Source organism: Rhinopithecus roxellana, chromosome 9 (genome assembly GCF_007565055.1).
Source record: "Rhinopithecus roxellana isolate Shanxi Qingling chromosome 9, ASM756505v1, whole genome shotgun sequence".
Lineage (NCBI taxonomy): Eukaryota > Metazoa > Chordata > Mammalia > Primates > Cercopithecidae > Rhinopithecus > Rhinopithecus roxellana.
In genome coordinates this window covers 11,469,580-11,496,145 of record NC_044557.1, presented here as the reverse complement: position 1 = coordinate 11,496,145, position 26,566 = coordinate 11,469,580, and the positions used below count along the sequence as shown (strand labels likewise).

Sequence of the window (26,566 nt, the reverse complement as noted above, 5' to 3'; positions counted from 1 at the left end):
GACCACGGAGCAGCAGTCCAGAGAGCACCCTCAGGAACACCAGTGTGGGTGGGGCCCATGGGAGCAGCCAGGCATGGCGAGGGACACCACCTGCTCATGCATTTTCTGGGAGCCTGGGGAGGGTGAGGCTCCAGACAAGCTTGGGGTTTGATTTTCTGGCACACACTTTGCCACAACTTAAAGGGTTACATAAATATATGCAATAAATGAGGACCAAACATGAATACTGGTGAGCTTAGAACTAACACAGATGAGGCCTTATTCAGAAATGTTCACATTCATGCCTGAGATGGCAGATAAAGTTGAAACAGAGATTCACTCCTAGAGCCAAATTGCCCCACTAACTTGTGCTGGGAATAACACCAACCATAGGGAGCGCCTGTCCCACGGCACTCGGGTCACGGAGAAGAAAGAGCATGAGAAGATGCACAGGAGCCCTCAGAGAGGGGCAATGCAGGAGGAAAGGAGGCTTCCGGGGTCTGCAACATGAGGCCTCAGGAATAATGAGCACCTAGATGCTAAGAGTGAAAACAGGGGCCGGGCGCCGTGGCTCAAGCCTGTAATCCCAACACTTTGGGAGGCCGAGACTGGCGGATCACGAGGTCAGGAGATCGAGACCATCCTGGCTAACACGGTGAAACCCCGTATCTACAAAAAATACAAAAAAAAAAAAAATACAAAAAAAAAAAATTAGCCAGGCGTGGTGGTGCGTGCCTGTAATCCCAGTTACCCCGAAGGCTGAGGCAGGAGAATGGCGTGAACCCGGGAGGCGGAGCTTGCAATGAGCTGAGATCCGGCCACTGCGCTCCAGCCTTGGCGACAGAGCGAGACTCTGTCTCAAAAAAAAAAAAAAAAAAAAAAAAAAAAGTGAAAACAGGCGGTGTGGTCCTGCCCCAGAAGATGCTGACAATGGAACACCGGGCCTGCGTGCGAGGGTGCGGAGCCTCGTATGTTCCTGTGCAACGGAGCACGAAGTCTGGCCACTTTCACGGGATGTGACAGACATTTCTGGGGCGCTGTATTGCGAGAGCAGATGTGCCTCTCCCATACCATGGCACCCCATTTGCTGGATGATAAACAGTCCTGGGCAGATGGGGCACAGCAGGTTGTATGTAATGCAATTATATGGGGGCATGGATTCAGCAGAAGGTGGAAGAGCCAAGGATCCTTCCAGTCGTTCTGTGCTGAGGGTCAGGGAGGTCAGGAGACAAGGCAGGAAGTCTTAAATGAGCAAGGAATGGCCAGATGATGGGGCTGCGGCCAGCAGGGGGCATTTAAGGAAAGATAGGACCTAAATGTGCCGGTGTCAACACTACTCTCTGCATTTCATAATAGACAAATTAAGAGCTTTGCGATGTTCTGTGATTTGTGGATATATGTTTTATTTAATCCAAAAATAGTGCCAAATTTCAAGTTGATGTGAAATCTGTAGACCACTAGGTCCAAATTCTTAAAGTCTGATTACGGGAACTGAGGGGCCTGACACCATAGGAGAGTAAGGTAGAAAAAAAGGAGAAGAGCAATAACGTGTATTTCGATGCCCTTCCTCTCTTGGACCTTGCCCAGGTAAGGCTAGGTTTCTAAACCACATTGAAAGGATTGGCGTCGCACACTTCCCCTCCTCACCACACTGTTTGTCTGCAGGAAGCCAGAGAGGGTGCTAGAGATAAGGCAGGCTGGCTCCTGCCCAGGTGCAGCCCACTGACAGTCCACCATGCCCCTTTGTCTGCAAGTCCCTCCTCTGCTGGGTGAAACAAATGCAGCGAAATGCTCTGGAGGACAGAACCTGTTTGCATGATAAGAAGCCAGAGCTTGAGCTTGGGGCGACTCTCAGGCTTGGCTCTTCCTCTATTTTCTTTGTACAGTGTTGCATAATGAGGATGACCTTATACTCTGGTGATGTTACACCTTGGTTTTCTTGGGACTGTCCTCATTCACATCTGATGTACTCATGTAATGGCTCATAGTGTTCCCCTTTTCATAAGCAGGACAGTCAATGACATGGCGACTGTACTTACATTGCAACCTAAATCTCACTAAATGCTTAGTGGCAAGAGTCTAACCAAACTAATTTTAGAATTGCTGACTTATCTGAAAACTGGGGTTAAATGAGATTTTAAAACTCCTGAGTTTTCTCCTTAACAGTGAAGTTGCATGGGCAAGGTGTCTGGGAAGTTAGGCTGGTATTTTGGAGAATATGGCTACCAGTTGGGATGAGCATTGACTTAACATCATGGAGCGCATGTCAGAGACAAAAAACATCCTTCTTGTGCCATTGGATCCCACATCGGGAACAAGGAACAGGAAAGGAATACTCAGTTTGGACTCTGCAGGCCTCCTCTAGACTAAGCCTGTGGCTCTTCTTCAATGTGGGCTTCACCTTCTTCACCTGTTTTGCTGACTAGCCTGCCTGGTATTGATCTTGCAGAGGCTGCCCCCATGCCTTAGGCACTAGGATACACCGCTGACTCATCCAGCCCTAGTAGGAATTCGGTAAGTCTCCAACTGGCCCAAATGTTTACAAGCACAAGTTATATGCCCTTAATTTTTGAAAACAAAAAAAGAAGTTTTAAAAGCTCTATAAAATTATCCAAAGGATCATCAAATACTTTAAGATGTGGCTCAAATAATTAAGTTTCTATAAATACTAAGTTTAATTGCCTGTAAGGTATCATCAATTGTTTAACAAAACAAAACAAATCATCATTCTGTGTGCTACTTAGAAAGAAAAAAAGATTGGTAATTAAACTATGATATATTCTTCTGAGTTCAGAGATGATAAAATGGAGAAATGATCATGCCTGTAATCCCAGCACTTTGGGAGGCCAAGGCGGGTGAATCATGTTCGAGACCAGCCTGGCCAACATGGGGAAACCCTGTCTCCACTAAAAATACAAAAATTAGCTGGGTGTGGTGGTGAGCACCTGTAATCCCAGCTACTCGGGGGGGCTAAGACAGGAGAATCACTTGAACCTGGGAGGTGGAGGTTGCAGTGAACTGAGATGGCACCACAGCACTCCGGCCTGGGTGACAGAGCAAAACTCAAAAATAAATAAATAAATAGAAATGATATCTCTTAGGATCAATAAAATATAGTATGTCATAAATTGTGGATTTGGGGAATTTTGAGTAAATTCCATTTTTCTTTTCTGATTTTGTAGTTTACTTAAAAAGTTAAATACAAGAAGTTGCACATTAGTGGGAGTGCAGAGCTAGATACAGTGTCCTGTCCTGAACCACAGGCTAGTCATTAATATTCTGTCCCCACTCCAACCCTTGCAGGATGTTTGCATGGCATTATCTTGCTCCTCACTACATGACACCATTTTATCATTTTTTGTTTCCTCAGCTTGGAGCTGTAAGACATTATTTGTCAAGATTGCAGGTGAGTGCTAAAATGGATTTAAATTGACAAAATATACAATTTGTTTCTGGATAACTCTCAGCAGTCAGAACTTCTCAACCACACTAACATATTATTCTTGTAAGCTGTTTGGGTCCACTGCCCTGATTTTTCCTAAGGTACTCCTCTCCCTAATTCTGTGGCTCTCAGGTTTCAGAGAGACCAAGAATCACCTGGAAGCTTATGGGAAAAAAATGCAAATTCTGGACCACTGATGATGATGGAATCTGAAAATACTCATCTTAAACAAGCATTCTAGACACTAAGGATTGCTCTTGGGAAGCTCCATAAAACTGCTAGAACCAGCATCAGGCTCATCTGGTGTAAGACTCTGGGGAGAAAGAGCAGGGGGAATGCTCCAGCGAAGCAGGAACACACTTTTCCCAAGGCCTGAAGAACAACTCTAAAACCTCCTCAAAGCACACCTACTCTCTCATTGAAGTTTGGCCCAGAGATGTACGAGCCCTGAGGTAGAGAGCCAGTGAAAGTGTAGGCTCATAAACGCATTAACATCCAGTTTTATCCCAAAAAGGACCAGAGCATCCTGCCTGGCTTGCAGTTAAATAATCCAAGAATGAGGGTGCAAAGAAAAATTAAGTTTCTGGAATTGATTTAAGATCCAGTAAATACTGATGTACTTCCAATAATGTCAAATAAAGTTATTTCTAAAGGTATGATGCATTTTTAAAAAGCAGTTAAATTAAAAGAAATAGATTCAATGAACCTTTTTTCATGTGTGAAAATACCCAAAACTAACACAGCTTGACAGGAGAATCATCTAGAGAGTGGGGGAAAAGAAAGAAATTGCTTATTTTATAATTATAAATTGATTTTTAAGTTGCATTAAACTGTCAAAAAGCTATCTGAAAAAAAATCAAATCTGACTTTTTTTTCAAACCTTAAAGCACTTTTATTCCTAAAATAAATGCAAAAATGGGTCTTACGTTTATTGTTAAAGATTTGTCTTCCACTCATGTCGATAACTTTGGTTTGCCTCCTTTCCCCTGCTAGGTGCTCCAGCAGGAACCTGTCCAGTTCTTTGTAGGTGTTATGGAAAACACAACCTCGCTCAGCCTGCAGAGCAATTGCCTGCTCCAGCAAACTTAAGTTCCCCTTGGCCTTTTCCAGGTCACTAGACTCTTCTGTCATTACTGCCAGGCTCTTGCTATCTTCCTCCTCAACATCAGGGAATGAGGGCTGGGCATTGCCATCCAGGGGTTCTGCATGAGCATTCTGTGGGTCTTTCCTTTCTGTTTCGGAATCACACCTGTTCTCACAAGGGATAAATTTGTCACCCTCAGTTTTTATTTCAGGAACTTCCAATAGGTCTTTTTTATGATCTGTTAAAACATACTTTGGGACTCTAGGTGGTTTGGTTTCTTCTGAGAAGTTGGAGCCACTGTCCCAGCCATTTTCTGCACTTTCAGAGTTACTTTCATTGTCATCAGAGGAGCAGAAGGGTGGCTGAGAATCATTGATCTTGTCCCTTCCATCATCAGAATGAATCAGAAAACACTCATCTGTTTCATCGCTCTCTGCTTTTAAAGATTGGATACCACTGTCATTTAAGTTTTCACTTGTGGTCTGAACAGATACATTTTTTTCAAATTTCCCCAAGTGCATTAAAGACTTGACCACGAGCTCTTGATAACAAGAGTATCTGTCTTCCTTCCTACTGGAGTTTTCTTGTGCAGCTGAAAGGAGACTTTCATCCATAGGTTTTATCATGACTTCCTCTATGGAAAAAGAAAACCAATATTTGAAGAGCAAGAACAAAAAATATTTTGGAAAATTGCAACAAGTTATATGTATACAAACACATGTATTCACATACATATGTACATACACATACATATATGTACACATATACATACATAGTATGTGTAATATATAATCTCTATTAATTTTATAAACATTGGTGAGAAAAACATATATCCTCTTAAGAGAAAACTTAGACCTTAATATTCTAAGAACTGTGTTAAAAGAAATGAGCTATTATAATTTCCAACATGTTAAGAGGTAAGTACTTCTGAGTTATTGACCAAGACAAGAAGTAGACACTTAACAATAATAGTATTTGTTGAATGTGAAATTATTGTTACTCTACTTCTTATATTCCCAACTCTTAGCCAACCAGAAGAAAATCAAATATATAATAGTATACATTGTAAAGGAAATATTAATCAGTTTCTCTGTTAGCATGGCAATGTATTTTCAAAGCCATTTGGTTTATGTTCTCTACTCTCTAGTCTTTCTCAGACATACTTTCAGATTTTATGGACTGTTAGCTAAGATACAATACATCTTACTGAGGTTTTCAAGACTTCCTGTTTACCTTTGTAATTGTCATCCTAAAATTCCATATTGAAGGAAACACAAACAGGAAAATTAGCATGATCAAATCATATCTTAAATAGTAGTAACACATTTTCTGGTCCATTAGTTGCATGCACTTGTGTAACAAGAAAATGAAACAAGGTGGGGCGTTGGAGGGTGCTGAATGGTAACTAGCTGTTCTCAGTACAAGGCTGCTTTGGGTCCTGAATGTGAAGGCACCCCGTGAGGGGCACCCCGTGAGGACCCCCCCTGTGCCTGTCCGTCCAGGACAGTTTATGGAGTGGCTATTGTCCCAGGCAGCCATTGTTGTCCGTGTCATCCCCCCCTTGCTCTAGGAGTGGCCAGGTTGCGGTGACAGAGTATATAGACGATAATCAGCCTACCCAAGCCTGTCCCAGCGCAAAACACAGCAAGTGAGAGTGGATTCACAGGTGACTCCACCCCAGGCCCAGGCACTTGGGGTGTGCCCAGCGCACACCAGTCTGCGAAGTGCCTGCAACAGTGCCCAGACATCCAAAAAATAGGAGGCCTGTTTCTGTGTCTCAAAGGCAGGGTGGGGGGATGGGAAGCAACCAGGAATAAGCCCCCATTAAAGACTGTTAAAGACACCAAGAGCAGTGCATTCTGTGCTAATAAACATCTTTGGAGGGAAGAAAAGCACAGCCATCCGGTGTGAGCGCTGAGGGAGAGAGTGTCTATGCGGAAGACAATGTGTCTTTTTGGTCTCATTTAATTTTTTATAAACATTGTCTCTGACAAGGACACTCAAAAATACATCTCCATCATCTTCCTTTCTGGTAATTATCTCCCTAAATCAACACTGGACTGCCAGGATCAAGTAAATATTGCCATAGTAACTAAAAGCATTTTTGGATGAAGGGAAGAATTCAGTCACAACACTAGCCCCTGTAAATAATGCTGATTATAGGGTGCAGTCTTTTGTTGGGATCTATTCAACATAAACTGAAAAATTTAACATTTTAGTTCCTAGAAAAGAGGCTGGATAAACAGGCACATAATATTTGATAGGATGGCCTAGCCTCTCCTGAATTCATATCAGAGGAACTCCAGGTTTAAATAATATATTAAACATAGTCTAAAATGCAAATGAAGTTTTTCTCAATATCACAGTTGGCTATTAAGAGAAAGTGTAAAGGGTTATGATAATTTTAAAGTATTATGAACTACAGAAAACAAATAAAAAGCATTTTCAGTGAATATGCTCAATTCATTGAACTATTCTCTCACTCCACTTAACTACCCACATGTGTACGATAATGATTTATAGACATTATACCTAATTATGCATATTTGGGCTGTGTTAGAGTGCTAACAAAAGCTCTAGAAAGCAACAATTACCTCTGTTGCTTAGCTACATAGTTTAAAATATTCCTATTAAGTGCAGATCACCAGAGAGGCGGGAGTGACAAAAATGCACATGTGCACGACAATGCATTTCACTGTGCTGCTGCCAACTGCTCGCATTTTGGGTCATTTCCAGTTTACATAATTGTTTGGTTCAACTGTTTGTTATATGCTAAAAGAAAATATTTATTAATTATTCCTCAGAAAAAGAGGAGCGCCACCGACAGAGGTGCCTGCACAGCACACGCGGGTTTCTAGGGATGTTCTGCAAATCTGCAAACCAACTCTCCACATTCCACCCCCCTCCCAGGCTTTCACTGGAGTCACTAAGAAAAAAAGTTGGGTTTGCTTTGGAAGCTGAGAGATCTGTGATGGGGCACTTGTTTCTCCCAGCTTTGCAATGAGTTGCCTTCGTTTTCTCAGGCTGTGTGTGTGTATTTCTTTTTTTTTTTTTTTTTTTTTTTACACTTTAAGTTCTAGGGTACATGTGCATAACGTGCAGGTTTGTTACATATGTATACTTGTGCCATGTTGGTGGAGGGATTGCATTGGGAGTTATACCTGATATAAATGATGAATTGATGTGTGTGTTTATTTCTTTTGGGGGCCTGGTGATTTATTTTGTGCCTCTGCCACTGAACCAACCTAAAAAACACTGTTGTTAGCATCAGGTGGACTTCTGATCCTGCCACCCTCTCTTGAGAGCTCAGTGGGGCTGTGTCACCTGTCTCAGTTTGGCACCACCACTGGCACATTGAGGAGAACAGTTATCTCCCTGTGCACCCTGTGGGGGCCACACGGGAATACCCAATAGGTATCCAGTCAAGGGTGGCTCTCTTGCCCCTGCCCCAGATACTATTTTAGAAGGTAGTCATGGCAGGGGTTCTATGCAACCCTTATCATAAATAAGATGGGCTTATTTTTTTACCTAGGATAATTACTAATATTGACCCCCAAGGACGGGCAGAGTCCCACTGTTGAGAAGGTTCAACTCAGTTCATCCCCACTCCCAGCACACTATGCCATGTTCACTAACTGCCTTTGGAAACTGAGTGAGTGCACGATGTGCAATGTGGAGGGAGAAACTTCTAGGGGGATGAGGTGGTGTGGCTGGCCTGGCACTACCTGCTATGTGACCTTGGACAGGCCCTTGGTTGCCTGAGACTGGGTCCTCATCTTCAAAACAAGGAAGATCCAATGATCTGATGACTGGATGGGTACTTCAAGGATCCCTCCTAGGACAACAAACTGTTATGTTCCTGGCATGGTGTTCAGCTGTTTATTTCATTTAATTGTCACAATAAGCACAAGAAAGGCATTTTCTACTCCAGTTCACAGAAGGAAACTATAATTCTACAGAGGGCCGGGCTTGCTGGAGACCACATGGCCAGCCAGTGAGAGACTGAGACACAGGACCAGGGCTACGTGGCCCCCACTCCATGCTCTGCCCTCTGAAACATGCTACTCTAGGTCCTGCAGCCATGGAAGGTCATATGTCCTGGTTGGTGTTTTGGAAAGACAGTGACCCTTAGGAGAAATGACTAAGAACACTAGTAGCTCATTATTTTCCCAAGTTTGGATATTTTCAAGAGTGAATTCATATGCAGAAGATACTAAAATGCAATTGTCAGCTAACTTTTTTTTCTTTTTCTTTTTCTTTTTTTTTTTTGAGACAGAGTCTCCCTCTGTCACCCAGGCTGGAGTGCAGTGGCTCAATCTCTGCTCACTGCAACGTCTACCTCCTAGGTTCAAGTGATTCTCCTGCCTCAGCATCCTGAGTAGCTGGGATTACAGGAAAGCGCCACCACACCTGGCTTTTTTTTTTTTTTTTTTTTTTTTTTTGTATTTTTAGTAGAGACGGGGATTTCAGCATGTTGGTCAGGCAGGTCTTGAACTCCTGACCTCGTGATCAACCAGCCTAGGCCGCCCAAAGTGCTGGAGTTACAGGAGTGAGCCACCACGCCCAGCCAATTGTCAGGTAACTTTCAAGGAGAAGAACGATGTTGCTCAAATTATAAGTAAAATAAACAACACGACCAAACAAAAACTAAAAGTGAACCAACCTCAACTTTCTTAACAACAAAACTCTAATAGGTCAGAAAATTTCTAGGGTCAGCTCTTGGGAGGGCATAACCAGAGGGTTACAGCCAGAGAGCAGACTGTTCACTAGTCCAGGCCTCTCTCCATCCTGAGTGCATTCACAGTGTGGGGAGGGAGTAGGGGCTGGAGCTGGGATGCTTTTCTAGAGTAAAAAGTAAATGCTTGTGCCTGATACATACAAGGTCACAGTTGTTTATTTACTTTAAACCAAGACCTCTACTCGGAGTTTTCTGGTAATCCTACAGATACATACTAATGAATCCTGGCATAGATGTTGGCTGTTCTGCAACGATACAACTTTAAAACATCCTCTGAGAGTCACAGCATATTTTGAGTTTGTCTCCTTTAGTAACACTGGATTTTATTATGATTGGATTTCAGTTCTGTTTCTGTAACTAGCTAGGTTACTTTTATAGGTAAATTGGCTTTTCAGGCCTCCTGAATACGTACATTTTGCTGGGAATAAAAGCCTTGGAAAAAATGAATTCATCTTTCAAAGTTCTGAAAGCAGAGTGGTTTATCCCTTATTTGCTATTAGTTGAAAGATGTGTTAAAAGTGTCCTCCCAGCCCCTAGAACTTCTATGGCTGGACAGATTTCCCCATGAGCTTGTGGTTATGCTGCTGGGGACCCCACACCTGGGCTTGGTTAATCTTCCTTCTGGTGACTCTCATTCTCCCTGCCTGTGTCAGGAAAGCCTGTGCTTATTGCTCTTCCTCCCTTCTGGCAGTACTTTGCAAGCTCGTCTCCTCAGGAAGGAAGAGGTAACTGCATGGTTTGTCCATATTCTCTTCTATTCCCTTAACAGTGACCTGCATCTTTTTGAAAGACAGCAGGTTGAGGATATGGATGAAGTTTGTGCTATAAAATGGAATAAAACTTTGCAGCATTCAAGCTCCTGACCTCAGTCTCTTCCTGAGCACTATCCCTTCTCTCATTATCTGAGCTTCCCAGCTGCAGATGATATAACTGGGCACACACCTGGCCAGGTAAATACCCTGGGGCAACCAGAGTAAATGAGAGGCCAGATGAAAAGCCCTATGCTGGCTTGGGCACTAACTCAGCTCTCCTTCCTCATAGTGGGGTGGGGAGTAACTTGTTCAGAGGGCTGAAGGCAACTTAGAATCTTTGTTCTTTGGACCAGGCACAGGGTCTGCCATTACTGGAAACTGTGACTGCATAATTTGACATTGTAGGAACTTTGCCCAGTCTGCATTCTGAAGGTAGTCAGTGCATGAGGACAGCTGAATTACAGAGCATAGTTAGCTGGGAAATAATTATTTTTGCTTGTCCTTCCAATTGTTTCCTAATTATCTTCCTTTTAACACCTATAAGATGCATTACCTTCAGCGTCAAATCTCTTTGGTCCCCAATGATTTCATCTGTAAAACTGTGCCCATAATCACACATACTCGTGGCATTATGTGGACTAATCGATATCATTTACGTGTCTGGAATATATTAAGAACTCAAAAACAATGGTCATCACTGCTGTAATTTTAGCATATTCATTATTATTATTAGTGTTTCTAATATGAAATATGAAAATAGTTAACCTTTTTTTGTGAACCTGCAAATAAATGTCCATTAGTGCCTGTAACTGTGTGTTTAACTGGAGGACATCTGGACAATATATTCAATTGGTTAATATTAAACACGTACAGGGGTCAACAAACTACAATAGAAGGTGACAAGTCAGCAAGCCAGATATAGTCTGTTTTCACAACACTTACAAGAATGTGCTGATGCAAAAGCACACACATTTTCTTAAACGCTTGGCTAATTAATGTCAGTTGGTGTATTATACTGCAAGTCCAACCACAAATGATTCAAAGACTTTCCCTAATACTAGATTCAACCTGCAAATTTTCATGAATCAACAAATAAAACGGAGCCAGGCACGGTGGCTCACACCTGTAATCCCAGCACTTTGGGAGGCTGAGGCAGGCGATCACTTCAGGTCAGGAGTTTGAGACCAGCTTAGCCAACATAGTGAAACCCTGTCTCTACCAAAAGTACAAAAATTAGCTGGGTGTGACTGTAATCCCAGCTACTTAGGAGGATGAGGCAGGAGAATCGCTTGAACCCGGGAGGCAGAGGTTGCAGTGAGCTGAGTTCCCACCATTGCACTCTGGCCTGGGTGACAGAGTGAGACTCCATCTCAAAAAACAAAAACAAAACAACAACAACAACAAAATGAATAAAACTGATCAGTTCAAGGAAACAAAAAAGTCAAGGGTGATTATAATTTACAGATGAGCTATGAGACTTTAAATCACATGCTAAATACAGAAAAGCCAAACAATTTTACATAAATACCTTCAAATCAGAATACAGCTTTGTTTTAACCACAGAATTGCAAACTCTACTTTCAAGTCAATATTACTGAATCTAGGATGATTCTGAACTGAGATTTGTGCTCACTCATAAGTATGCCCTTAAATCTTTTCTATTAATTCTTATTGCTAACTATAATTCTACATACCATAAAAATGTATTATATAAGAATCTCATTGCCTTTTGTTTGCATAATTAGTACTTCTTTTTAAGTAACAAATTATTTAGTATATTTTGATTCCTTTAAAATTCACATTCAGAAAAAAAATTATGTTTAGTAGAATATACACCTAGTTTCATTTTTCTACTAAGTCAAGTTTTAGATCTTAATTGTTTTCTATAATTTTTGAGAGTTTTTGCATGTCGCTCAGCTTCGCCTCATGCACAAAGTGATCAGTGATGGAATTCCAACTCCTAGAGGCATGTGACTACCAGGAACTAATGCGAATAACATTCAATGGGGAAAAAAGAAATCCTCAAATTTTGAAACAGTAACTACATTTCACTTAGCACGCAAAAGGTGTTTGATGAGTAAGTGAAGAAGTGAATCAATGAACTAAAATGTGCTGCTAAAGGGAAACTTAAGTAACTTACTTTTGAAATAATGGGCACAGTGATATCTTTTCTATAATACATCATTTTCCTTCAGTCTCCTTCTGAAGAAGACTCTAATCTGCCAACTTGAGGTTGCTTCTATATGTGATTGCTATAAGCATTTATTCAAAAATATTAAAAATATTAAGGCCACAGACTTCTTGCATTGGTTCATGTTGTTATTACCAATTATATTTTGGAGTAAAAACCATACATGTTGATAAAAAAATTTATAAAACGTTTTAACTGTAATATATACATATATATCATAATCACTAATGAACATTATATATAACTTGATCATTGCAAAGGTGTCTTAAAGTTTAAATATGCTCTTCAATTTAAAGGATTCTTTCAGGAATCCTTCCTATTAGGAAGAAAAAGTACTCTTCAACTCTAAGACTTAGTATCTTGTATTTTCTTCAAAAAGAGGCATAGTTCAATCATCTGCTTTTGAAAATGGATAGGGCAAGACTCTCTGTTGCTTATCAATGGACCCTCCACAGTTACTGATTAAAAAGTGGGTCCTCAATAAATAAATGTCAAGTAAAATAAATGTTTGATTTTGCTTCCAAATCTGAATATACTTTTACAACCATACCAACCATCAAACCACACACTCTACATGAATTAGTACAGAGTCCTTGGAGCCAGGGAGCAGGTAAAGTTTGGGCTCTCCTCCTTGCTACCTGCAGTAGAGTGATCATGCGTTTCCAAGGGGCCATCGTCCTCTGTCCTGTCGCTGCGGTCTTCTTGGCAGTCTGCGTTTGGGCTGTAGTGTCGGGGCTTCATTAGCAGGGATTTCCTTTTGTTGACTGGAACCCCCAAAGTAGGATCTTCAGCTCTTCTCTTCTTTGCCATGGAACAATCATAGGCAACACTGTAGTGATTGAGGAAAATTAAGAATATGGTAAACTAGCATTTACTGGTTTGGCACTTAACTTTCATGAAGTCTAACCTAAAGCCTTTGGAAACTTGGGACTACAGGTTTAGGGTTGGCCATTGGCACTAACAAAATCATCCCATCTGTGGACTCCACTGAACTGTGTGGATTCTATTTTACTGCCTATCAGAAGAGTTTTTTTTTTTTTTTTTTTAAATCATCCTTAATCCTGAGTAAGCATATGTTAATCTGTGCTTTGCTTGGCACTACACTAAATACCCAGGGAGGGATGAAACAAGATTTGCACTGGTTTGCTAATCCTAAGAAACAGCTAATGTGAAAAATATACCACCAGATACAAAAAAAAAATGTGTCCAGTATGGATAAATCACAAGGTTTTTCAAACAGTTGTTTGCTACTGAAACTGCTTATCTCTGCCACAGTTGTGGCTCAAACTTGAAATGTCACATATCTTGTGCTTTCACTTAAAAGAAAGGAGCGTAGAGCAAGGGGGCTAGCTGTGAACATCCTGTCTCCCATCTCCAGTCATCAAACACAAAATAAGTGGAAAGATGCTACATGGCACTCTGCCTTCTGATTCTCACTCACTTGGCACACAGAACAAATAAAAGGAGGAGAAATAAGATTGGATTTCACAAAAATGGACAACAGTTTATCCTCACTCCTGTTCTCATATGGTTTTATTTGGAAATGCTCCTGAGGGTGGCCCTTTCAAAATAGATTTCCTACATATAGCTCACTCAGAATTAATGCAGATCACTCTATGTGTGAAGTTAAGACAAACATTCTCTTGGCAAGATCCATGAAAATCAGAGGGTTTAGCCAACTGTGAGTCTATGACAGATATTTATTAAATGTACTTTGAAGAAAAATGTGGAGCTTTAGATGAAAAGATCCAGAGAAGAGAATCCTAGACTCAGAGTAAAAAGATATGACTTACTCCATCTCTAGAAGATGACTAAATCCTCAGGAATATTACTAAATAAAGAAAGGCCTTAAACCATTATTTTACAAACATCAACGCAAAAGATGGTGGCATATTCATGAAAATGATTCGGTTATAGTCACACGAGAACTCTTGGCTTTAGAAGAGTAGATTCAAAAACTTCCAATGAGGGGACAAGTGTCATTTCTTCTAAGAAAGAAGAAAAAAGATCCTGGAAGAAGAGATAATTAGAGAGCTAGAAATGTCTTTAAGAAGATTAAAAAGTAGAGAATTAAAAATCACCCTGATGGGTAAAAGAAGAGTGAAGTTTCTAAATCAAGTAATGTGCTTTCACAAAACTTCTCTGATGAACCTAAATGTAAAGTGACCATGTACAGAATATGGAGCAAAATAGAATATAACCAGATGACCATGGGAGCAAACACTGCCATGATAAGAAGATGGGGCAGGAAGTGAGGACCAACATGGACTGCCTCTGCTCGTTTGTCAAGGAAAACAGAAGTCTACACGATAGATTATGATGTAGTGAGAGCCAGCACAAAGAAGCAGAAACACCCTTATGCTTGCCTTCTTTGTCAAAGGAGACTGGCTTTGAGGGGCTGAACAGGGAGGCACAGGGAGGCAGAAGAAACAGATCAAAGAGGCATAGAGTTCCTAGAGAAACTCTCTTCAGGAGGTTCAAGAGGTTCCCTAAAGTAGTTAAAGTATCCTGAGTCAAATGAATTTCCACCAAAAAAATCCTTGCAAATATAAAACTAAGTTCATTAAGCCATTATCATGAGCCAAGATTTGTAGCAAATGGGAGAGGCTCCTACATCATTCAGATATTAAAGCAGGGAAAGGAAGTGGATTCTAAAAATCATAGTAATTTAAGCATAACATTGGTATTGGGAAAACAGCTAACAAAAGGTGTTAAAGTGAAGATGTTTCAAGATCCTGATTTCAATTCTTTTACATAAATACCCAGAAGTGGAGCTGCTGGATCATATGGTAGTTGTATTTTTGAGGAACATTCACCCAGTTTTCTACATCCATTACATTTATATGTTCATTGCAACTATCCCCAACAGCCAAGATGTGGAAACCACCTAAATGTCCATGAATAATTGACAAATTGATATGTGGTGCATACATACAATGAAATACTCTTCATTCTTTAAAGAGAAGGAAATATTGTAATATGCAACAATGTAGATGAAGCTTGAGGATGTTATTCTCACTGAAATAAGCCAGACAGACAAGACAAATGCTGTGTGACTGCACTATAAGTATCTACAATAGTCAAAATTATAAAATCAGAGTGGGATGGTGGTTGCCAGGGAATGGGGGAGGGGGAAATGAGAGTTATTAATCAAACAGGCATAAAGTTTCAGTCAAGCAAGATGAATTAGCTCTAGAGATCTGCTGTTCAACACTGTACCTAGAGTCAACAATAGTGTACGGCACACTTAAAAGTGAGATCTCATGCTGCATCTTCCATAATAGAACTGAGGAAGGAGGAGAAAGAGAAAGAGGAGATTATTTGTTGGCATCAGGAAGCATTCATCAATGAGACCTCGGGTGGCAGGGGTGGTTACTAAAAGATTGGACATCAAAAAGGTTATCATTTCTTTCTTTGATGACTGGGGTGATGAATGGGCCTGAACTCATACTACCTTTAAGATCCTTACAAACTGTATCTTGTTAATATCATCATCCAAATGTACTTATAAAAGCTAGTAACATTCTCAGAATCACATTAACTGCTAATAGTGGGGCCGATATTTGAATCCAAGTCTATAGGGCCCCAAAGCTCACACTCTCTCCTCCATTTTACTACATCAGAACATAGACATGGGTAATTTCTGTATACATTTGACAATTGGTTAAAGTAGAACCCGGATGAAACAGCAACTTCTCTAACTAGAAGAAAAGTGGCTGCCACAGGACCTTGCCCATTGATTTGACAACAGTCATCCAGCCTGAAGAAGACACTGAGTTGCAGCAATGAGAAACACCTTGCAAAATAATAACTAAGACACTCCCAAAATGTCTATAGCCTGGGGCAGGAGAATGAACCTAATGAGATGGCAGTTGATGACTATAAAAATCAAGTTAAACATTTGGGTCCAAATAATAACTGTGTGAGTGTAAGATGAAGAGGATATATAAGGTTTTTATCAGAACTACAAGTTTAGCTTATAATAAACTATTGTATTTGATAATAAGAGTATGTGAAATCACGTAAGTAATACTAGCTGTGTAACCTGCAACAGATAGTTAAATTTTTGGAATATCAAATTCTTCATATACCAAATGGAATTAATAACTTCCATATCACAGGGTTTGTGGATAAAAGAGACAACATCTGTGCTAGTAGTGACAAAAATAGGTAAAGATGGAACTGTCCTGGCTCCCAGCTCAGGGCTCTCTGGACTCCATCAACACTGGCTAATGCTGTCACTTTGCAGCATCACAAGCTTTCTCCCTGGCACGCTACAGAGATTTACGCATGCATGTATGTCCATAAATGCATTCTACTTTTTAACATATTATTTATATTTACATAAATTGCATTAGATTTACACATAACATTTGCTTTAAGTCTCACATTCTGTGCATTTCTCCACTGGAAAATACCCACGGCCCCGGCAGCATTTGGAGCTAAAATGAAAGGCTTTATAATAAATATTACTCTTTGTGTGTGCATGGAAAATGGTCTCTTTTCCTAGTTTTCCCTGAGGGCACACTATTTTGGCTTTATTGTGACACTTCACTGTGACACTGCAATGAGGGAAAGCCATGCTTTACATGTCACTAAGAGAAATGCCACAAAATGCTAACATATCTTCTCAAGGTTGCCAGAAATCATTTCCACTGGGTTGTGTTTTCCCATCTGCGGAGCTCTGAAATGTTAAGGAAATAAATGAGCTCTATTATCTATATTTTTCTAGTAGATGAGAAAGAAAGAGAAAAAATACACTCAGCCCTGCATTTATTGTTCTATTCAATCAAACTGTTGCTTTAAACATCGAGTGTCCCCCAGGGAACTTTATCAATGCACCAAATATCTTTCAACTCTATACTTTTCAGGTTTTGACTATATTAAAATATATTTAAAAGATCTGTATTTTTTACTTGAAACTTTTTGATTACGTATTTGAGAAATGCCTTTACTTAGAAACTTGAATTCTCATTTGAAATGGTATTCCCTTTGATGACAACAGTTGGCTGAAAATTTTTTTGAAAAATAATTGAAGCAAACCATAATTAGATAACACTAGTGATCAATTCTGCGCTGGAAGTATGTTGAGAAGTCAAATATGTTGACCTTTCAGGTTTCAGAAAAGATACATTAGGAAAATGTCATTCCCCCACATCTAGAGTTTTCAACTGATCTGCTATAGTAATACATTCTCAATGAAGTTTTCAGAAGGTATGCAACATATTTTTTAAATATAGGTTCAGCAATAGATGCATTCTGTGCACACATCCCAAAAAGAATAAAATACAAAAATAAACAAAGATTGTGAACCTCTGAGTCCGAGGAAAACACTTACATGCTTCAACATTTTCATGGGAAATTCTTAACAGGTATTCCTACTGATTTCTTCTAATCAGACAGAACACCACAGATACATTGAAAGGGGCCAAGAAGTATGGATCTGAATTAAGACTAAGAAGATTGATGGAAAAAAAACAAAGGTATGATGATTTAAAAAGAAAAAATTAAACTATTATCATTTGCAGAGGCATGATTGTGTTTGAGGAAAATCCAAAGGAATCTACAGATACAATTTAAAAATAAGTAAATTTAGTGAGTTCACTATTCAAAAATTCATTGTACTTCTATAAACCAGTCACAAACAATTAGAAAATAAAAATTTAAAAACATTTACAATAGCATAGAACTATGAAATACCTATGAATAAATCTAACAGATGTACAAACCTATACACAGTAAAGAACATAGTGAGAAAACCAGTGAAGGCCTAAATAAATAGAGAGATGCAAAGTGTTCATGGATGAAAAGACTCAGTATAGTGATTTCAACTTTCCCCTTCTTTATCGATTAGATTCAATGCAATTCCTACCAATACTCCAGAGAATATTTCTTAAAAGTTAACAAATTAATTCTACAATTTCTGTGGAAATGAAAAGAACTAAGAAGAGAAAAGACAATGTTGGAAAAGAACAACAAAGTTGGAAGACTTACAATGTTGGATGTCAAAACTTATCATAAAACTGTGGTAGCTGAGATGAGGTATTATTGGTGCAAACTTAAAAAAAAAAAAAAAAACCAGACCAATGTAACAGCAAGATATTCCATTCATCGGGTCCAGAAGTAGACCCACACATATATGGTTAATTGATGACAAAGGCATCATTGGGCAAAGGGTTGTTTCTTCAGTGAACAGTGCTTGATTAATTGGATATCTATCTGAAAAAGAGATGCCTCTACTTGTACCTCACAGTATATACAATAAACTCCAGAAGGATTGTGAATTTGTACTGTAAAATAATAAAATTTCTAGAAGAAAATGTGAGATAATATCTTCAAAATGTGAGATAATATCTTAACGACATTGGGGTAGGCAAAATTTTCTCAGGCAGGTTACAAACAACACTAATTTAAAGGAAAACAGTGACAAATCAGAAGGCATTAAAATGAAAAACTTTTATTTATCAGAAGTTGTCAATCCAGTAAGGGGAGCCTCCTATTAACATTCCACTTCTCCATCCATTTACACAAGCACTGTCAGGTTGTGAAGAGCCATGAACCCCGCTTCTTCATATGCACACTCTTCTATATGTATGACATGCTGTATGGTTTTCCAAAGACCATTAAGAGAAAACATGCAAGCCAAAGAGTGGGAGAAGGTATTTGCAGTACCTACATCAAAAAATAGCTTATATATGGAATATATAAAGAATTCTTCCAAATAAATAAGAAAAGACAGACTGCCAATTTTAAACCTAGGCAAAGTACATGGGTAGTCACTTCACAAAAGAACTTTTGGCTGATACACAAATGCAAACGTGCTCAGATTCTTTCATCTCCAGGGAAATGCAAACACCTACACTTTGGTACTGTTCATGCCAACTGGGATGGCTAAAATGAAAAGACCAACAAACCCCAAATGTCGGCGAGGATCTCAGGCAACTGGAATGCTCATACACTGCTGGCACAGGTAAATCGGTATGGCTGCTTTGGAAACTGCTCGGCAATATCTACTAAAGGTGAACAGATGTCTATCCATGGCCCAGAAATTCCATTCCTAAGTGCATACCTGAAAGAGCCATGTCCATATATGCACAAAAAGTCATGTTCAATAATATTCACAGCAGTAGTCTCTCCCAAACTGGAAACATCGCATAGTCCTTTGACTGCAGAATGAATAAAAAGATGGTGGAATATTCATGCCCCTGAATATGCTAGCCATGAGGAAAAGGCAACTGTTGCTACAAAAAACACTGATGAATCTCATGCACATATGGTTGTATCAAAGAATCTAGGCAATGAAAGTGCATACATAATGTCCAAAACCAACACAATTAATCGATGAAGGCAGAGTCAGGGGTGATGACTTTTGTAAGGGTCACGGCTGGGGGAGGTATGATGGAAATGGCTGGGTTGCTGATAAAGTCCTGTTCCTTGTTCTGGTGGTGGTTTCATGGGTATGTTCGAAAACTCATAAGGCTATACATACATAAGTTGCGAATTTTTTGGATATGTGTTATACTTCAATCAAGTGTTACTTAAAAAAAAAAAAAAAGAGTCTTAGCAGGTCCATTTGCAGCCTGATTATGTTCAGCCAATGTGAGCTGCAAATTTCTTTGATTACCGAAAGTGTTTATAGACTAAAGTTAAAGGTCCTGACTTTAATTGTAGGTTCTAACCCAGTGGAACCAATGATAACAGGTAAGATTTAGTGAGTACTTGCAATGTGCCAGGGAGTGCTCTAAATAATTTACATGTATCAGCCCACTGGATTCTTGTAATAATGTCCTGGGGTCAGTGCTATTATAACTCTAAAGCTCTGAGAGGTTGATTTGTAAAATATAAAACAGCCATTAATGAAAGAGCCCAGATTTGAACTCAGGCAGTCTGGACCTAAATTATACCTATAATTACTTAATACTATCCTTAAAACTATCCATATCATACTGTTCAATGATTCAATGAGCAGACTTGCTCCAGTGAGTGAACACAGCCAATGATGGAGGAATATAAAAAGCTTTTCAAATTGACAGTCTTACTTTGTAGAGGCTAATTGTTGAACTTTATTTGGTTTAGAATTACAGTCCTCAACTTTTTCTTAAAGGATAATAGATCACTTTTTTGAGATACTGATGGAGAAAATTTTCCTTGACCTAGGAAAGGACAGGCATTTTTCATTTACTAAATATAAGATGAGGCATGATTAAAAAGAGGTGATCCTTTTTGTTTTTTGGTTGAGAGTTTGTCTTGCATATGTTTTCAGTGGTATCCGTGTGTACATTTGACCTAATTACCCAATACATAAATTACTTAAAGAACCATATCTGAGTTAATTTGCATTTCTATACCACATTTCTAAAACAAATGCAATCTATACTTAAAATAATGATCATTAATTAATGCAATTGATTTTTAATTCCTTTTGCATACTTCTAGTTAAAACAAAACTCAACAATTATTCAGCAATATCAATGTATATGGGCAGTACTATATTTCCAGCTTGTATACCTTTGGAAATATTCACCTATTCAATACATATGTAATAAGTGCTAAATAAACATTTATTTAGCAATGTCCTAAGTTTTAAGGATATAGCATTGAATAAAATTGAAAAAGTGTCTCTCTTCCTAGAGTTTTATTATGGAGAAAGGAGATTAGAAAATTGTTACACTGAGTAAAATACTAGTATGTTCAAAGATGTTTGCTTTGGAAAAAGATACATCAGAGAAGGGAAATAGGAGATATAAGTTAGCAAAGGATCAGAGTTTGAGATCATGTGGTCAGGAAAAACCCCATTAAGAAGATTGAATGTTAGTAAAGATCCGAAGGAGGTTAGGTAAGGGAGAAAATGCAGAAACAGTGGGGCACAAGATGACAGGCAGCAGAAACAGCAGGTACAAAGGCCCTGAGACAGCGCTGTGCAAGGCACATTTGAAGGCGAACACGAAGGCTCAGGCACAGTGAGGGAGGAGGAATAATAGGAGATGAGGTCAGGGAAATAATGGATTCAGATTATGCTGAGAACTACAGACCATTTTAGGAACTTTGACTCTTAGTGAGATTTGAATATGTTGTAGTGTTTTGACAGAGTGACAGGGGCTGATTTGTATTTTAGGAGGACTATTCTGGCTTCCATGTTAAGAACAGGTTGTAGATAGAAGGTTAGAAACAGGGAGCATGGTCAGGGGTTGTAGCAATAAACCAAATGAGAGATGTGAGTGATTTGGATTGTGGTTGTACTAGCAGTGGTGGGGAGAACTGGTGAGATTCTGAATACATTTGCAAGAGAAAGCAAATGGAATTATGGGAGATTAGATGATGGATGTAAAAGACAGTAAAGGGTCAAGGGTGCCTACAAGGGTTTTCTCTTAAGAACTGAAATCATGTAGTTACCATTTCTGAGATGGATAAGACTTGCAGAAGCAGGATTCACAAGGATTGGAGATCGGGAGTTCAAACTGGAGCACGTTAAACTTGCAACGCTTACTGCATATGGTGACAGGATCTGGATCGTTTGGCTGATGCACTAAAAAATATTAAATCCTGAGAGTGCCCTGGACCCTCTGAACCAAACAATTAGTCCCCTTCTCTCTGCATCACACTGGAGATGATGAATACATGCTTCCATCACCCCTCCTTGCCCATTAGCAATAACCAACATCAACACACCACAGCATCTGGCTTTCTAAGAGTGGGAAGGGTACATGGGCCAAAAGGAGCTGCAAGATCTAGCTCATACGCATGGCAGGAGCTAGAGGTGTACAGACAGGCTGGATCCTGAAGGTGCTGGATCAAAGGTATGGAATATCAACTTGGATAAGGGAAAGTTGATGTGCAAGCCATCTCCTATACTGCATTGACTTTTGAAAGCCTAGAAAAACAATGGCTCAGACTAATCAGTGATTCCAGAATTGCCATTGCAAAGGATAAAGAAGGGATCAAAAGATTCAGAGAAGTGGACATTCTAGGACAGATACCTTGCATAGGCCAGGAAACCCACCCTAATAAAAATCCATGATCCTTGGCTTTTTGTCTCTGGGCCTGAGGCAGTTCTTAAACTCAGAACCCAATGATTGAAAGAGAAGAGCCCGTCCCTTTCAAGGAAGTTCCCTATGGTGAAGGTCTCCCTAGTCTCTTTTCTTAAGGACCTGTGGTCATTTACTTGGAGAACAATTGCCCTGGGGAAAAAAGACTACACAGCATTCAAGGACTACTGCACTCATTGTCTGAGTTGGTACCTAGGGACTGAAGCTTCATTATGGCCCTTTGATAGAGTGGGAGAATATGGGGGCAGATCACAAATTAAACCCTGTCCCAGGGGGTGTCCTGGCTTCACAAATTTTTCTCATGGGTGTACCACTGGTCTCTGCATGTACAATTGGTGCAGATACATATTGGCTTCTTGGCTAGTGTGGTAGGAGCTAATGAAGTGAGACCCACAAATGAAATCCTCTAAAACTTCTCCCATTCTGTTACCAGATCGTAGATTTAAACATTATATTCTAGATGGAATGGCAAACACTAGTAGAGGTTGGGTATCTCAAATCTGAAGATCCAAAATGCTCCAAAATTTGAATTTTGGGGGCATTGACATGATGCCACACGTGGAAAATTCCACACCTGACCTCATGTGACAGGTGCAGTCAAAACGTTGTTTCATGCACAAAATTTTTAAAAATATTGTATGAAATTAACTTCAGTCCATGTGCAAAACATGTATATAAAACAGAAATGAATTTCATGTGTAGACTTAGGGTACCGTTCCCAAGATATCTCATTATGTATACGCAAATATTCCAAATTCTGAAAAATCCAAAATCCAATACACTTCTATGTCCCAAGCATTTCAGATAAGGGAGATTCAAGTTGTACCACCCTTAAAACTTATAGAATGCATGGTTGATGGTCCTTATCATTTTTTTTTCCATTTAATTAACCAGTGTGGACCCTACAAGACTGATCCTGGAGGCTGACAGTGGACTGCTGTCAAGTCAAACAAGTACTGATTCCAACATAGCTGCTATGCCAAAATATGAGATCTTTGCTTTAGTGGATTAACATAGACTCAAATGCATGTTTTGCAGTTCCTGACATGGCAAATGTGTTCTTTTCCATCTCTATCAGGAAGCAGAACCAAGAGTAGTTAGCATTCTGATGATAAGATCATGCAGAGCTGTGATCTTGCTGAAGGCTGTGCTAACTGCTGTCCTTTGTCAGGATGTAGTCTGAAGGGACCCAGAGAATCTGGATAACCCACAGACCATTCCATTAGTAAATTTTGTTGATGATACCATGCTAAGGAGAACAGAGAAGCAAGAAGTGGCAAGTATTTTGGAGGCTTTGACAAGACATCGGTGTTTGAGAGGTGGAAGATAAGTCGAACGAAGATTCGGGGCACACCGTATCAGTGAAGCCCTTAGGGGCTCAGTGGTCTGGGGCATTCTGGCATGTGCCCACTTACAACAAAGGACAAATTATATTGCATCTCACACTTCCCACCACTGGGAAGGAAGCATAATGTCATATTGGCTGTTTTAGGTTCTGGTGATAGCATATTCCACACTTGGGACTACTGCTCTGAATCACACATTAAGAGACAAGGCCAGTTTTGGCTGCACAGTGAGTCCTGGCTGCAGTGTGGGAAGCCCTGTTGCTTGGACCATACAACCTGGTAAAGCCAATGGTTTGTTTAGAGGTATCTGTGCTCAGAAAAGATGCCGATGGAATTCATGGCAGGGTCTCATAGACAAATCACAATGCAGACCCACAGGGGACTGGAGCAATGCCATGTCATGTGCAGAACAGAATTATACACTGCTAGAAAAACAGCCCTAGTAGAGATAAAATCCCTGACCATATGTCAGAGCCAACCATCATGAACTGGATTCTATTAGACCCACCAAGTCATAATGTCAAGCAGGCCCAGAAACAGTCCTATCATGAGATGGAAAGTCCAAGATTCAGCTGAAGCAAGTCTAGCGGGAACAAGCAAGCCACATAGGCAGGCAGCCCAGACCCATGACATCCACCACAGTGGCAGGAGTTCCTCAACTTTGACTGCCACATGCAGAGCATGTGCAGGCTTATGAATACCAGCTATGAAGAAAAGAAAAGAAAAGGAAGAGCTGGTTTGTACATGGGTCGCCTCAGCATCTAAGCGCAGTCTGAAGATGGTCAGCAGGTCGCAACTTAAGGGTGAGTCTGAGAGGAGCAGAGAGAAGAAATTTTTCCAATGGGCAGAGTTATAGCGCAGGGCTTTGGTGCAGCTGGTTCTCCACTTTGTGTGGAGAGAAAAGTGGCTGAGGTAAGAAAATATGTGGGCCCATGGGCAAAGTGAAGAGCTTAGCTAGTCAGGCAGGGACAAGGGGATGAATGGTTTAACTGGAATATCAGGGAAAAGGAGGTCTGAGGAGGAGGCATGTGGGTGAACTCAGGAGACTGGGGGTGAAATGGGAAAGTCTTAACTTTGCATGATAACAGTCACTGAAGGGCATTTACCAGAGGAGGCATTAATCCACCCACAGACAGAACAACCTGACCAGGTGTTGTCTAGTCTGTTTTCAAGCTTCCCAGGGCCGGCACAGTGAGGTCATTGATGGAGTAGCATTAGTGGCAGTGACTGGGGCATTGAACAGGCCCAACAGCATAGGCTCTCACTAAGACTGATGTGGCTGTGCCCACAGCCCAATGTCCAATCTGCCTCCAAAAGAAATCAATGTTGACAATGAATCCTCCCAACACGAAACCATTCCTGGAAGAAACCAACCAACCACTGGACCCTTCCACTCTAGAAGGGGCAGTAACTGAACTTGACTGGAACTGACACGAATTCTGGGCATGGGTTTGCCTTCTCTGCCTTCAGGGCCTCAGCTGGGACAATATCTACCTGAGGTCATGCAGAGCGTCTGCTCTACCAACAGGAAATCCTCATGCATCTCCCTGGACCAAGGACCCACTTAGGAAAATAACCGTGGAAATACAATCATAAGATTCACTGATACTATCACATATCACACAGCTCAGAAATTGCTAGCCTGATGGAGCAGCAAAAATGACCTCGTGGAGGCACAGCTGAGAGGCTAGCTTGGAGGTGACACCTACCAGGATGATTGTCTTCCTGAGAGGCATCATGCCTAATAAAAAATCATTAGAGAATGCGATGTCTTCAACAGTTTGAATATAAGGATCCAAAAACAAAAAAGGTACAGTAAGGAGGAGATTGGTTTACCATAATTCCTTTACTACTTAAAGGATTTGTACATTTATTACACCAAATCTAGGTCCTGTGGGTCTGAGAATCTTGGTTCCCAAGGGGAGAATGCTGCTGCTAGGGTACATAGCAAGAGTCCTATTCAACTTTGAGCTCAGACTCCTCCTCAGTCACCTGGGTTCTTGTGCTGAGAGATAACAGGCAAGGAAAATAGTCACCATCCTGGCAGGAGTCACTGACCCTGGTCACTGGAAGTTGTAGGGCTGGGGGCTTATTACATATTGGGATAGGATATATATAGCACCCAAGTGATCCACTGGAGGTATCTCTTTACTGTTCCTGGCCCAAACTTGTCAGCAAATCAACAGGTTAGCAGGCAGAGAATCTGAAGGTCATGGCGACCAAGGGCTCAAAGGATCTGAGTCGTGCAACCAAGTAAACTGTCTAGATAAGCAGAGGAACTTGGCAAGGATGAAGGGAACAGGTAGAAGTATAGGTACGTAATGAAGTTAATATACAAAGCAAGTATAAAAGGATTCAAGCTGAAAAGGTGTAGATGTTAGTGGATACCGTGGTATGCACTTCCTCCTCCCTTCAGGACTAAGGTACACATCTTCCCCACTGGCTGAAAGTATGGGGAGCTGATGGGCCTTAGCTGAATTCACTTCTGAAAATTGCCCTCAACCAGAGAGCCATTTAACCCAAAGTCATATCTCCCTGGGACAGCCCATATTCACACTTGCCTCAAGGCAGGACTGACTCTGAAGAGGAACCTATCACCAAAGCTCTTGGCAGAGTTGGCTAAGGCTTCCATAGAACCTGCACTGCAATTCAGCTTCTCTCTGCCCAGTTCCACTTCCCTCACAGGTACTACTCCCTGGCAGGCTGTGCTGCAAGATACACAAACAATCTGTACATGGCTAACTGGGCTGCATTTTTAGGAAATCAGGAGACAGGACCCTGGGGAAAAGTTACAGTCTAGTGCATTCATCTGAAATAGGCCTTGTGATTCCTAAGAGAGTTAATGGGCCACTGTAAATGACAAATTCACTTTTACCCAGTGAGGACTGTGAAGCTATTGCTCCTTCTGTAAGGATAATCCCTGAACTTCATGAGCCGACTCTCTCACCTATGTCTTAGAAACTTTGTGACCACACTCATGTTTACAGA

General features: G+C 40.5%; 1 protein-coding gene across 46 annotated transcripts in view; it reads right to left on the bottom strand.

The window, feature by feature from the left end:
- The window catches only part of ST18 (ST18 C2H2C-type zinc finger transcription factor), a 308,472-nt gene that overhangs the window by 57,426 nt on the left and 224,480 nt on the right, over window positions 1-26,566 (bottom strand). For 40 of the 46 annotated variants that reach the window (XM_030938053.1, XM_030938064.1, XM_030938067.1 and 37 more), the window contains 2 exons: window positions 12,825-13,015; window positions 4,348-5,139 (listed from right to left, as the gene is read on the bottom strand). In XM_030938053.1, the coding sequence (XP_030793913.1) occupies window positions 4,348-5,139; window positions 12,825-13,015 (983 nt within the window). Of the gene's footprint in view, window positions 1-4,127; window positions 4,182-4,347; window positions 5,140-12,824; window positions 13,016-26,566 lie in introns of all 46 variants that reach the window. The other 6 variants (XM_030938084.1, XM_030938085.1, XM_030938086.1 and 3 more) reach the window with 4 other exon arrangements.